Source organism: Orbicella faveolata, unplaced genomic scaffold, assembly GCF_042242905.1.
Source record: "Orbicella faveolata isolate gen_17 unplaced genomic scaffold, um_ofav_v1 contig_35, whole genome shotgun sequence".
Taxonomy (NCBI): Eukaryota; Metazoa; Cnidaria; class Anthozoa; order Scleractinia; family Merulinidae; genus Orbicella; species Orbicella faveolata.
Window position 1 is genome coordinate 19,905,442 of NW_028301564.1, and position 15,218 is coordinate 19,920,659.

Here is a 15,218-nt window from a genome sequence, read left to right on the forward strand (position 1 = left end):
GTTGATCTTCAGAATATTACCTGCCTTTCTAACAAAAAGTAGGAAGGCTTTCTACTTCACCCCTCCCTTTTTTTCTTATTTTCCATTTCGTCTGGTCTTGAAACTTAACGTTTCTAAGGCAACCATGTTTTCAAAGAATTTTTCATCTAAACTTGCATGTAAATTTCTTATCCTTTCTTCCCAGCTTTTGTTTGTAGAGTGACTCTCCTCTATTTTAATATTACTAAATGGATTGACCGATGGATAGTCCATGAATGGAATAGTGATAAGCGTTATGATTTTTTTTAAATTTTGCTTTGCCCCTGCTGTAAAGATACGTGGCGTTGAACCTATCAATAAAATGTTAAGGGAATGTTACTACAAAAACTGAAAATAATGTTATATTCTATTCTCAGTTGATTGAAATATATATATGATTATTTCAACTAGATGACTCAGAAAGGCCGAAAAGTGAGCGTTTCTACTTAGTGTCGATCTTTCTAAAGCATCTGGAGTCAAACTAGGGCATTCCCTGATCATTCGGACATTCAGTGCGAATAATTAGTGGCACAGAATGTCCGAAATGGTCAGAGAATGCCCTAGTTTGACTCCAGATGCTTTAGAATGATCGGCAGTAATAAAGTACGCTCATTTTTCGGCCTTTCTGGGTCATCCAGTCTTGTTCCGTTGAAACAATATTCGCACAGAATGTCCGAAATAAACAGGGAATGCCCTAGTTTGACTCCAGATGCCTTATAAAGATGGATAGTAATTAGACATGCTCATTTTCCGGCCTTTCTGGGTCATCCAGTCTTGCACCCTTGAAATATATGTCTGGATTAATGAAAACAGAATTAAAGACTGAATCAAGTGTTTATTTTATTTATTTATTTATTTATTTGTTTATTTTTGCTTTCGGTATGGCAGCCGCTTGTAAATCTTACCTAGCATGAAATTTAGAGAACTTCTTGCTGCATGCTTCATTTATTATCTATTTTTTTCTTAATTATTTATCGCTACACCCTCCCACTTCCCCACCCACCCCTTTTTAATTTGTGTTAGGTTAGCCCAGCCTACACTCGTCTGAATTTCAGTTCGCGCGGTAACTCCGAGAAGGAGCCGACCGATTAGCGTTCTATAACTGCTGTCTAAAGGAGGTCTGCCCGAGGACATCATTAAGTCCAACGAAGGTGCAAGTCTAACGATTTGCTAGCAAGCGTCGTCCATTATCGTACATGAAACGGCCGACCTGAGATGTATGAACGGGACGTAATTTAGCCCCGTAATAGTAGGCCGTTTGCACTGTGGCGATAATGTTGTGCTCGCTTTAGACAGCAACGATCTTTAGCCACATCAATTTAGGGCTTAGACGTGCAATGGACTAGATATTTCTAGCTGTTGTTGGCGTTATTTGGCCTGAACTTTGATGCGGCTAAAGAAATATGTTGTAGAGTTGATATGGTACTTTCGCGCTCGTTGAAATATATCCGGGACATTGCTATTTGCGAGCAAAACATGGCTACGAACGGAGTGAAGAACATTAGGTCAAGCGCTGATCGTGAGTAGAGAATTTCCTTGTTTTATCAGTTTTAGGCGTTCTTGGCCTGGCTAACTATCAGAACTGTCTGTGATTCGCTACCGAGGAAGAATTTTATTTGTGTGGCTTCCCGTCGATAATTGACGTAACGAAAACATGTTGAGTGCCTAGTTTCTTTGAAGTTCAATCAATTCTCGATGTAGGAAGTTCTTGTTCAGTCTATTTAGGACGATGCAGGCCTTTAGAAAACTATAGTCTCGAATTTCATGTTGAAAGCCCTTTTAATTAAATTGTACAATTCAGGATTCAATGAAAAGACGGTGATTTTAGTCTCCCTGGCCTCAAAAGGTGTACAGGAGAGTTATTTCCCCCGCATACCACTCGTAAAGCTGAATCTGATAGGGTGTCGTCTAAATATACAGGAAGAAAGAAATATTTACCTCAAGGTCAATGGAACATGAATCTACCATGGCTTGGACATTAACTCCAAGCTTGGCGCATAATCTACCAACTACAGTGTTCAAAATCTTCTCCATACAATAAAGCGTTGCATTTTCTTTTGTAAAGTTTGGCTTGTCAACCGATGCACGTTTGTGACGACGAGAAGCTCCTGATCCAGCGTAACGTTTGAACAACTCGAAGTCTTCATCTGTTAAGTCGTCTAAGAAGTGAATGTCCCTCTTTTTCCGTTTGCTTTCTTCTTCTCCTGCAAAACTAATCACGTTTCCTGCTTCATCCAGAACGTTAGGAAAATGTATTGGAGGGGCTGGAAGACACTCTGGAGTCCCATTAACGTCTTCTCTGTAACATGCACACGGCATATTGTACAGTAAGCCTGTATCATTTACTGGATCTGGCAGTCTATCAAAGTAACTCTCCCCAGGTTCTAACCTATTGAAACAGTATCAAAAAAAAAAAAAAAAAAAAAAAAAAAAAGGTCTTTGTTTGAGTGAAAGAGTACACATTAGTGGGATTCTTTAAAACAATCGCCTCCATTGAAAAATTACAACTCCCTCCTCACTCCCCTTGAGCTAACCCCCCCCCCACCAAAATTCATTTACCTCGCCCTCGTCCTTTAATAATCAACCTTCTCTTACTCTATTTCAGCTCTCTCACAAATCCCAGTCAAGTTACTAATTTACACCTTGAATATCCAATTCGATAAGATACAATTCTCTGATTTAATCACTATACACAACATATAAATTAAAATGCGTACGCTTTTGTGACAGTTTTGCTTCCTTCGCTCATAAAATATTTGGAAATAGTCGTCCCGTTGTTTAATGCCCCCACCCCCTCCCCTCCCCACGCACTTCACCCCTTTTTGGTGCGAAAACGATAATAGCCCCCAGGCTATTATTCGAGGAAATATGTAATCCCGTATGACGTTTCTATTTTCCCTGGATTTGGACTTTTCACTCAGGCTTCCGTAGGAAAGCCCGAGTCATAAAATGCAAGCCGTTCGTCGTCGTCAAAAGGGGGTCATGGTCCCAGGCTATATATGCGTAGACCGTGGAAACTGGGAACGAGAACGCGACATTGCTCGCTTTTCGTAACAGAATGCGGTGTTTTGCGAAGAAAGTTTTGGCAAGAATCGCGCCTTATACGTTCATCTCACATACAAAGGTGTCGATTGTTTTCGGAAAGCGTCAGTCCACGAATTATGTTGCTTACTGCGCCTTTCAATAACATGCGGACTCTAAAATTCAAAGCTCAACCGACAAATGCGTTTCTCGTTACCGTCAATCAAATATTCGGCGGCTCCTCCCAGCTTCCGACTATGTTGTCTGAACTGTGCTCAAAGATTTGATTTGATTACCGCGTGTTTGACAGTAGTCGGAAGCTGAGAGGAACTGCCGAACATTTGATTGACGGTAGCGAAAAATGCATTTGTCGGTTGAGCTTTAAATTTTAGAGTCCGCTTGCTATTGAAAGGCGCAGTAAAAGCCAGCCAGGGAAGTAAAGTTCACGCTCGAAACGTTATTGTAAGAGGATAACAACTGGGCCGAACGCGTATTGAGTTCAAACTACGAAAACACTTAAAAAAATAGGCGGTCAATGACTGTGTGTGGCTACTGCTGTTATTACTTAGAACATTGAAGTAAAACAAATCATATTGCAATAAAACAAACTAAATACGAAAACGTTTTTGGACTCGTAGCTTATTAAAAACATGCGATCTCCAAATTTGTAAAGATACGACTTTCGGTAACTTGAATTAAATATCTTATCTCCAAGTTAGTTGGCTTTCTAATGGGGTGCAGGAAAAAAAAATAACATTGTGTGATTTTTCAAGCAAATTGTGCGGGAAAATTAAAACTTCGATTGTGGGGGGAATCTTGCAGAATTATTGACTAACCACTGTTCTTGCCAAGTCCTAGGGAAAATCTGCATTGACGATAGTTTAGCCAAATTTATTTCACTAGTAGTTAAAATATACTTAGCAGTCTTCACAACCCCAATTCTTTTAGAAAACTGTGTCTGACTGCTAGAGAAAATCATGTTGCGAAAAGAAAATATATAGCAAAATACGACTTCCTTTTCAAAAATACTCCTGCCTTGATTCAATAAAAATATGTAGCTTGAACATTTCTTTATGAACTGCGTTAAAGGTCGCAAATTCTCGGAAGTTATCCGCAAAAAACACAATTTGAAAGTTTATGCAAATTATGTGCAATGTAATTTGACGCCTTGTCATGCACCCTATGTAATATGGCAGACCACTCGTTCGTCGCCCGGGACGAGTTGCATGAAAGCGAGGCTAGTTGGGTCTCGGTGTCTTGTTTTGACAATGCTTCCCCAGAAGAGTCTTGCTTCGTCGACGATCTGCTCTGTATTATTTCGCTATGACAACGAGTTTTTGTGTTCCTGAATGCCACCAGAAGGGATAGAAATTGTCCAACGTTCGCCTCTAAGGGAAAATAGTGCATCAATGCAATTCCTCGAGACGATGGAAGTAAGTTCACGATCGCCGCGGGAAGTGAAGCTTGTTCGCTACATTTTCAGGTTGGAAGATCTTAGATAATCGTTTAAATGACGAGCTTATGTGGCGTCCAGTGGTGTTCCAACACGATTTGCAAGATCAGTACGTTCCCCAAGGTAAAGACAGGTTCCATTTGAAATACATCCTCTCTCTCAAAAGAAGAAGTTGTCTACGTCCACCACCACTTTACTCAGACCGAATCGCACGAAACAAATATTACGGTGGAATCAAATGAACTTCAACTGCCCCCGTCGTTGAAACATTGAGCCAAATGACAACGACATGGAGCTAAAATGCGATCGGTGACACACTTTCTAAGACCTTCTAGCCTGAAATGTGTCAAACAAAGTGTTACACTTCCCTCGGCGATCGTGAACTCCTTTCCTTCGTCTGTTTTCCCATCAGAGGCAAACGGGAAAACTCAAAAAAAAAAAAAACCTTTCTCTCCTGTGGAAGATTTCACATCCTTCTGGTGGCATTCAGAAACACAAAAACTCGTAGGCGTAGCCAAATAAAACAGAACAGATTGTCGACGAAGCAGACCCAACTAGCCTCGTTTTCATGCAACTCGTCCCGGGCGACGACTGAGTGGTCCACCATATTTGCATAAGGTGTACTAGACTGTTGTTTACGCTAAGGATCAACTTTATCATGATTCGTTTTGGTTCTCTCGAAAGAGATTATTCGCTCTCCAAAGGAGATATGACTCTTGAAAAGGGTTTAAGATCGCAAAACGGCAAAGTTGTTCAGCTGCACAATTCACTCGGATCGCCACGACCAGTAAACGAAATTCGCACAATTTCTGTTAGCATGTACAGTGTAATCGCTATAAGTTGTAAAAAGACCAGGAAAATTCTTTGCAAACAAGTTCTCCATAAATGCGTAGACAGCTGTGCTTGATTCTTGAACCCAAATAGTTTAAACTCTCACAACTGAGGATACTCAACGAGGCAACTAGAATAGTAAATATCTAAGCGGAACTCTTGAGCTAAAATATCCTGACTCTTTTATTTGTTTTTATTGCTTTCAATACGCGTACTCGTAAAGTACGATTTGATTCTACGGTACGAAGCCCGAGTAAACGCTCTTAGAGCGTCTAGTTTTCTTTTTTTTTTTTTTTTTAAGCAAAATAATATTTAAGATGAAGCAATAAGCTGGGGGATACATGAGACAACATATATAATTAATTATTGGGCTATTACCTGAAAGAATATCCGAAAATGTCAATATCAGTCACTGTGTGATTATATAAACATAACCCACTTTCACTGGAAGCACTTTTTGCCCGAGGGGTTTGAATCAAGATGTTCATCCCGAACCAATTACGATATATTGTCACTTTAACTCCTGAAGGAAACAGCACCTGAAATGAAACAAGACCAATAAGTAGTTGAAAGAGCAATAAAACCGTTCTTCCCTTCCTCCCTTCCTTACTTCTTAAGTTTTAAAGTTTAATCTGGCTCTGACCCCTATGTACATAATTTGTTTTAAACTTTGCCAGAAGTTGCATCCTATCCTGCCTATTTTCACTGATAATCTTGATACAATTGCTAGCATTTCACAAGGCTTCTCACGGTTTAAATAAGGGGAAATGCCTCTCCTGTATGCCTTTTGAAGCCAGAAAGACTAAATCGAACGTCTTTATATTGAATCGTAAATTTTACTATTTAATTAAGAGTGTTTTTAACGTGAAATGCGAGTCTAAATCAATACAATCGAACACATATCAAAACCCCCGGCGGGGAACTGCTCTATAGCTTTCTAAAGGCCTGCTGAAATAGACTGAACAAGAGACTCCTACATAGAGAATCAATTACACTTCAAGCAAACTAGGCCATAAATCTGAGTAAGCAAAAACTCTGCATGTTGTTTATGTCAATTATTGACCGGAAACCCACGCACAGAATTCCATCCGTGCTAGCGAATCACAGACAGCTCTGATTGTTAGCTAAGGCGAGAGCGCCTAAAATTGATAAAACAAGGAAATGCTACACGCAGCAATTGAAGTGATTCTCTTGACTCTGTTAGTGGCCATGTTTTGCTCGCAGATAACAATGTCCCGGATGTACTTGAATTTCATCAAGCGGAAAAGTATTCAGCCATATCAAAGTTCGGGCCAAATAACGCCAACAGAAATGTCTAGTCCATTGTACCTCTAAGCCCTGATTAATGTGGCTTAAGCTCGTTGTTGCCTAAAGCAAGCTTCACAGATAATTCATTAGAAGTGTAAATAAGCAGTACAGATTTGCATGTTTTCACTATAAAATAATTATAAGTCGGGATATGTTTCGTGAAGAAACACTTACCACGTATTCGCTGTTAAAACCCGATAAAGTTTGGGTAATATGTATTCCAGGCGCCAGACGTTTTTTGCTGCGTACTTTTACGCGTATTGGAGACGTGTGATCGAAATATAGGTTTTGATTGCAACAGTTAAATTCTATTACATCATTATGATCCCGAAGCACTGTCCCACAGTTACAGGTAGCTGCAGTTTCGGAACAAATCCACTGTCTTACGTGTACCTAAGACAAGAACAAACGAGAAATAAATCTGCAGGTAAAATGCATTACTACTTACTGGGGGAACATACAACCCACATACACTCGGCAATATTTGGACACCACCACCATACAACGTGATGATCAGCAATAGAATTTTTTCATTGTCTAAGGATTCTTTAATTAAAGTTATTTTCAAAACAAATTAACCCTAGAAGTTGATAGTGTTTGAATCGATGTAAATTTAAAGAGAATATTTTGATAACAAATCTGAAGTTGTTGTTATTACAGTTGTAGTTAAATATTATTTTGTTTAAAATGGTATACCAACGAGGCGAAGGGGTCAATAGAAAGCAGAATCCATCACGTGACCTTCAAATAACAACCTGCAGATCATGGTCTGCTCATGCGTAATGTCGTTTAAATGAGTTTTGCTGCTAATAATATTCTGCTCATGCGTACTTGTAATGACGCGTTCGTGTGAAAAATGGCAGATTGCTTCCCTGAGCTGTCAGAGAATGATTTTCAAATGGGGGAAAAAAAAAAAAAAAGAAGAAAAATGGTGACCGAATGATCACCATCCGAGACAAATCTTAAACTCGTTTATCGCAAAATACCGTGATTTATAAGTGGCGAGCAGATCAATTAATTGATAATTGATCTACTCGCCACTGACAAATCACGATATTTCGCTCAACCTCGTCCAATAATTGTTAATTGTTACCATTTTCCTAGGGGAATTGACTGCCAATCACTGAACTACTGTATGAAAAGTTTGTTCTCAGGAATCTCAATAGTTCGTACATTATTTTCGTCGTGGTGAGGGAACAACAGAGGAGAGGTCGGGCGGAGGACGAAAGGCGTCGTCAATCTCTTTAGTTGATTGTAATAGGTCTTTTTACCTTTGTGAAAATTGATTATTTTTTTAGCTTAAATGTGATCATTCTTGTTGAATTTGATGACGTTATTAACTTGACTTTGATTGAATAAAATGAGAAATCCGACGTTGAATTTTGCACCATCTGGCTTTCCATACTGCCGATACCGATTTGAGAATCATGCAGCGAATTCCCAGAGCGCTCGGTGACTCTCTCCGGCCTTCGCCCCTCCTATCCTCTCCGTTATGAAAAGAGTTGATATCCCCTCACCCCGACGGCAAAACTGTACAAACTACTGATACTACTGGAACCAAGCTTTTTAAATGTGAGCATTTACTGTCAATGTACTTACAATCATATTTCAATTTATCCGACCTATGTAATCTGGACTCAGTAGAGGTAAAAGTAAGCCATTATACTTAAAAGTATTCGCTTCAAAAAATTAGTGGCCTGAAATTTGGGATTCAGAAGACAAAAGCCCGTTTTTTTGGATTTTCAAATGATGTTTTGGGGAACCTATCTAGAAGGACGTTATCAAATTTTAAAGTTAAAAAAAAAAAAAACAACATTGCTTCCTAAACGCTTTGCTCAGGCGGTGTCGGGCACATATCACATGGCAATATACGACCAATCATATGGAGCCAAAACAATGGCTGACACATTTGCCAGTGCGTGTTGAAGATACAATAGGTTGTCTTCTCTAAACGAAAGTCTGCTCTCGTAAAGAGAATCAAATGATTACCCTAGAGCTGCTAGTGTAATTGTCCAGGGAGGCCTTAATTTCCAGGTAAGCCTTTTTTTGTCTCTAGCTATATAGTCGATGAGAATCAATCTATACATTGAAGACGTTTGTTTAACATACGCACTTGACATGTATAATCGTTTGGTCTTTTGCTCGGAAACAGCGATCAGTATTTCAGTATAATGTGGATTATTATTTTTTCATGGACCTTAAGCGTAATAGTTTATCAGCTACAGGAGAATTTTGGCGGGCCAGTAGGAGAATCAGACAAATAAGCTTTAATCAACAATAAGTGCTTAACATGCATTGCACTGTCAATCCACTTACTGAGGGAGCAGTGTTACAGCCCGTTAAACCCGCACGGGTAGACTTAGTAAGAAACCGAACAGACTTGACTTGTAATAGTATCTCGTGGGTACCCCGCGAAAGTATTTTGGCGTCACGTGACTCTCGCGTTGTTTCTTCGTGTTTCTTCGCAAGAAATGTACCACACGTTTATGTCTCTCGATGGGGTACTATTTTCGGGCCGCGGAAGAGACTTTCGCGCAACATAATATAGAATATGGGCTTTCAGAAAATATTAGTTTCGACTTCAAATTCAATGTACCAGTGTGCTTTTGGTAGTATTGAAATTAGTTAAAATTAGCCCTTTCCCTCACGAGCTTCGATGAAGGTACTTGTATCGGCCTAAAATATTATAACACTTGGAGCTTTTGTTAATCAAATCAACGGTTTAGAAACAGTAAGACATGCACTATGAGCTACCCAAAGTATATTGATAGAAATCATCGCGTTGATCAGTAAGAGCGAAAAGAAATGATGTTTTTCGAACTTTACTCGATTTCGAAAAAAATTACAGCTCTTCAGGACCTTTGAATGGTATTTTCGAAAACAACTCACTATAGAGGTTATTTGAGCACAATATGAAGAAATCCGAAATTTCGCGACTATCATTCTCGGTATTTAGAGGAATTGGCTCTTAAACATTGCACAAAACTACTTGAGTGTTTTAACGTGCACCTAACCCCCAAAATTTTATTTCGCTTAAACGAATCCACTTGTTATATATTCGAAGCATTTGGGCGAAAAAAAAAATTGATTTTGGTTGAATCCTCGATTTTCTATGCCCTTTCAAAGTCGCGGCTGAAGTGTTACACGACCGCGTTTTAGGAAGTCTGGGGCGGCGATTGCTAATGACGTCTACCCAGGAACCAAACACAATGGCGCTTCAGTCAGCTCTCTGTATTTGCTCGAGAAAATGGAAAACAAAACTAATCGTTTCAATATATTTTGGAACTAAAACGTCCAAGTTTTGTTCCAGAATCATTTCTTTTTCGTCACTGGAGTCAGAGTAAGGTTTCGATTCGCAAGACACCGAAATAAACTTCGATCGAGCACGTTCGACAACTGTGAACTCGCTGCTTAGAGGTTTGAAAACAATTTGCAATATTGCAAACGACGACGGGGAAGACTTCTTTGCGGGCGAGCTGCTTCTATATTAGAAATTGAAAGCTAGATACGAAGTGGAGGAGCAGACAAACGAAAAGCACGCACGAAAACTCAAGGACTGCTTTGGATGGTAATTTAGCGAGAATGTATTTTGTCATGGTATGGTTGTTCTATTAAATCCAGTTTTTGTTTTACTTGCTGGAATGCTTCATGTTTATAAGAGTGACGTAGGTGTTGCAGTTTTGGAGACTTGATGTCCTTTAAAACACTGGCTTCGATCGATTGAAAATCGTAGAATTGTTTGGACCTGTATTTTTGAAGCTGCGGGAAGCAAGGCGGAATTGGGAAGGAAACATTTCATACAATTACCAATTTCACATTGTCACACTTTTTAAGTCGTAACTCCAAATAACCAGTGTAAATTTGTTTTTTCAAAATTTGCAGTGAAATTCGTCGGATAAGCGAAAAGGATGTGTTCCCTAAGCGGTCCGCAGACATGAATGTTACGCGGTCATATTTTCGACACTATTGCATAGGATGTTTGTCGCACTGCTGATTTCCAAACCTTCGGAAAACTCTGTGAGTGAAACAATTTTGTTATCATGTAATTCTAAAGGATTAATCTTCGACTTTTATCTAAATCGAAAGAGAAATAAGTGTTGGTTGGCGGCGTACAGTTGCGACCTATTTACATATCACTATACTTGGTCGTAACGCTTCTTGATTGGTCACAACTTTGACGGCTATGTTATAAACACTGCGGGATTGGAAGATATAGGTTGTCGGTAGTATTTCGACAAATTGCTGATTGGCTTTAAGCAGAAAATTTTGAAAATAGCGTTTGAAAGTCTGCGGAACAAATTCCAGTGAGAGTTCTTCAATGGTTGTCAAGGACTCAGTTCGCTCGTTTCGGTTCAACAAAATCAACCATCGTTTATGTCTTTATTGTACCATTGACCGATCATCGCCAGTAAATTGTACAGTATATCTTGTTTTTAGATCTGGGATATTGCTGCAACAGCCGATAGCACTTCTGGAAGGAATTTCTGTGCACTTTTCGAATGTGTATTGCACCATCCTGAAGGAAATGAGAGGACGTGAGATATTCGACCTTCCTGGGTAGACGTCACAAGAGCTGCTGGACTCATTCTCCTCAAACTCGGTCGTGAAACAAAATGGCGGTGTTTTGGGGTTATTTTCGACATTTCGTCAGGGCACAGAAAATCGAGGACTGATTTAATCGAATCCAAACAAATTTTGGTAGAAGTGTTTCAAATAACAAGTAGATTCATTTCAGCGAAGAAAAAAAATTGGGGGTTAGGTGCACTTTAAAGACAGAATAATAATTGGGTTTTGCATGCGAGGCTCTCGAACTTGTTAATAAAATGGTGCGTCAAATGACGATTTTACCAGAATATGGAAAGGTGCATTTTCCTTTCAGAAAAAAAAGATATTTTGCCAAAAAGAAACCTATTCAGTAGCTTTTGTTTATGCCCTAGCCTATCTACCATAAAAATATGAGCCAAATCGAATTTTAGACCCCTGCCGCGAAATTAAGAATTTGTCTGATTTAGTCCTTCGGCCAGACCACTTTTCGGTACCAAACCTAAGGACAAAACCTAAATGTTATCAGCTGATACTACTGCGTAAGTTGTTTTCAAATTTGTCTCATAACCTTTCTGAGTGAGTAGCTTTGTGTGAGACTTTTTAATTCAAAATTACGTAAAAATATGGCTTCAGCATGGAAACGAGGCTCAGAAGAAGATCCTCTAAACATATGGTTTTATCAGTACTTTAGATATTTAAGGAAAACATTTGTATTTCTCCTCGAAGTTGTTAGAAGTAGAAATTTTTGTCAGGATTACACGAAAAACTAAAAAACAACCGACGGTGTTATTCACATTGCATCATGGCTAAATCCAAGATGGCGGTGACAGCTGTGTAGGCACCTGTGTAGGGCTAATTTGTACTACAATTTTGGTTGCTTATAGAAACGAGAAATGTTTTCAGGGGATAAATAAACAGTAAGCATCTAGATAAGCATTTAGAGAAATCAATTAACTATATATTAAGCTGATAGTGTCGAAGTTTGACAAGAAACTTACAGGTCCTCGAAATAGGCGTTCGAGTATATATCATTCGTCATTTTATATGAAAGGTGAAGCAGTAGATGACATAATGAGAGATTTTGAAAAATATGGAGTTTGAAATGTATTAAAAGGAAAATGATATTAAATAATAGTTTTCCTTTGATATGAGGTTGATTTCATATATTGCTAAAGATAATTTCATTCATATATAGTGACTAAGTTAATTTACAATGACTAGTGCGGATGGGCTTTTGTGCTGCTTTTGTTGTTTATATAAAATCAGTTTTGGTGAAGAACGAACACCAGAATACATAAAAACTAACTTCAGGGCTTAAATTAAACCGGTTTAAAAATGGCTTTTTAAAACCTTTAAGTCTTAGTATTGACGTAGACCCTTGCTTGACTGAATAGTTGGCACAAAAAGAGGAAATGTCACGCCTGAAGAACAAAACATCGATCACAAGCGATTACGTTTAGAGCAGTCCAGTTGTGCATGTATTATTCACTGTACTGTCAATGACACGAAACTAGTGGGACCAAAAGATGATGAGTCCTGGAGTACACTTGTAAGAGGAGAGTAGCTGCTGTTCATAAACACAAACACCTTGATATTGCTGAGATGGCATTAAACGAAGGAGAAATCCCAACATTTACTATCACAGAAAATGTCGTAGCGTGTTCACCATGAAAAAGCTACAAGATGAGTATGCTAATCTCAAGTCAGAAGCTACCAGATGGTTTTTGATTACATCAGATTGGATGTTCTTGCAAACGAGAAAATAGTCAGATTGACTGAAATGACAAAACTACTCATATCGTACGTATCTCACGTCCTTGGTTGTTGAAGAAATCAAGTTATCCACAAAGAAGTACACCAGACGGAATCTCCAGGCAAAATTTGGCGATTTCCTCCTATTTGAAAATTTGTTAGAAACCATTATTGTTCCCGCCAATTTGACACACTTCATGTAGCCAAATACATAACAGTCCTTCTTCTGGAAAAACAGGACAATGCAAGCCAGTCTTCTCGAGGAGCTAAAATATACACCGGGCTACTACTGACATTGGCGAAGCTACTCAAAGAACAGAAAACAAGATGTCATAGCCTCCACGCCCTTCAGATCTCGCTAACAGAGCAGTGAATGTTCCCAAAGAGCAAGGTTCGTTCTTGCAAACATATCTGACTGGAAAAAAAGAGTGGCCAGATGAAAACTGTCATCCAAGGGTGCAGAGGTGGATGAAATCCTTCGCCCAAGATCTGATGATGCTGTGGAGCGCAGACAAGAACTAGATGTTTCAGTGTCTCCAGTGTGGTGGCGGCCGTAGGAGAAGAACTTTGCAGATGCCTAGTTGGTATGTATGCTTTCACTGGTTGTGACACAGTGAGTGCCTTCGCTTGAAGGGAAAAGATAAGAACCCTACGACTTGTCAAGCAACAGACATCTTACCAAGAAATGTTCAAGCAGTTGGGGATGTTCTATCAGTTATGCTTTTTCAGAGCCTTCAACAGTTTACATGTAAGCTCTACTGCTCTCAAACAGGAACTGATAACATTAATGAGCTGAAGTACAGGTTATTCTGTGCCAAGAAGGGTAACATCGCCTCCACCCAATTACCACCTTGTGTTGACTGCTTGTTCAAACATGCAGCTCGAACGACCCCATTGATTTTGGCTGGCGGGAAGACGGTGATCACTTTATCATTGACTGGACGAGTGGTGACCCAGCCCCTATAGCCGTGCTAGAATTACTGTCTTGCTCGTGTACAAGGTCATGTCAACTTCCTGCCTGTAGTTTCTTGGCAAATGGCTTGAAGTGCACGGATGTGTGCAAGATATTAGACTGTGACAACAGATGTGAAGATTCTATCGAGGAGTTTGTCTCAGATGACAGCAAAGAAGACGAAGAAATCTAACTTTAGTTATCAATGTAACATATGTACAAGCAGTTCTTATATCCTGAATAATTATTCATATTTAACATTTGGCACGTGCAGCCATAGAAACCATCCAGGAACAATTTCTCTAAGTTAAGTACAAGTTGTTGACGTAAGCGCTGAAAGCGTTTGAGATTTTCGATAACTAAAAACCAGTGTATGTAACATGACTGTATTTGCATTTGCTTGTATTTGACCGTAGTAATCACATTTGTACCAGTTCTATCTGTTCAGCCCAACCGAATCATTTGCAACTGATCCCGTGATAAGCCTGGTATAGCTACATACTCATTTGATATGGTTATCATATACCAAACTAAGCAAGAGGGGTCAATGTAGTTTAGAACGAGCGTTCGAAAGTAACTAATGCAATTTACAAAAGCAATTTTTTTTTTCACATTTTCCGTCTTATTGTTCGTATTTATAATTTAACAAGTTTTGCCATGGAAACCAGGGATAACACCTATAAGTCATATATAAGTTATTGGAGTTAGGTCTGAAAACTACTTTTGAAGTTTGCAGTTTTAAGCAGTTTCAGTTCTGCTTATTGAGCCAAACCGAGTGACGTCATCTAAGCAGGTGATAATCCTAGTAAAGCTACTCATTTGGCATAGTTCTCATACACCAAAATAACCTAGAGGAATCAATGTTGTTAAAAATAAGTGTTAGAATTTGTCCCTCGTTTTGGTACCAAATGGCTCTTTCCAGGGTCCTGGGCCATAGCACTCTTAGCTGTTGAGGTTATAGGCTCATATCACAGTTCTATGTATGTTAAACATATTCGGAAAGTTTCAGAATCAAATGTTTCTTTGGTAAGGAGATAGAGATGTGCGCCTGGAGGCTATAAAACAAAGGTTTTGTGGGCGTGGCACGGTTGCCATGGTAACTCTTTGTGTCGTTTTTGGTGTCAAACAATTTCTCTTGGTGAACTTAATAACCTGACTTCAAAGATAATTTGTTAAAACTTAATACAAAAATTTCTATGTTTGGGAGTACCATTCCACCTTAAGGTAACATTTTCCAAAAAAAAAAAAAAAAAGCATAGACTCTTTAGCCACCTTTTCGGAGATATCCTATATTACACATATCAAATATAATACTTTCAATTTTAGATTTCATGTCCG

At 39.0% G+C, this 15,218-nt stretch overlaps 2 protein-coding genes across 5 annotated transcripts in view; both read right to left on the reverse strand.

The window, feature by feature from the left end:
- The window catches only part of LOC110051481 (fibroblast growth factor 1-like), a 181,346-nt gene that overhangs the window by 60,729 nt on the left and 105,399 nt on the right, over positions 1-15,218 (reverse strand). The window lies entirely within an intron of this gene.
- Positions 1-15,218, reverse strand: part of LOC149103669 (von Willebrand factor D and EGF domain-containing protein-like) — a 126,029-nt gene that overhangs the window by 50,257 nt on the left and 60,554 nt on the right. For all 4 annotated transcript variants that reach the window (XM_089273954.1, XM_089273953.1, XM_089273952.1 and 1 more), the window contains exons 8-10: positions 6,806-7,024; positions 5,702-5,862; positions 1,957-2,407 (exon numbers count right to left, since the gene is read on the reverse strand). In XM_089273954.1, coding sequence (XP_089130080.1) covers positions 1,957-2,407; positions 5,702-5,862; positions 6,806-7,024 — 831 coding nt within the window. The remainder of the gene's footprint in view (positions 1-1,956; positions 2,408-5,701; positions 5,863-6,805; positions 7,025-15,218) is intronic.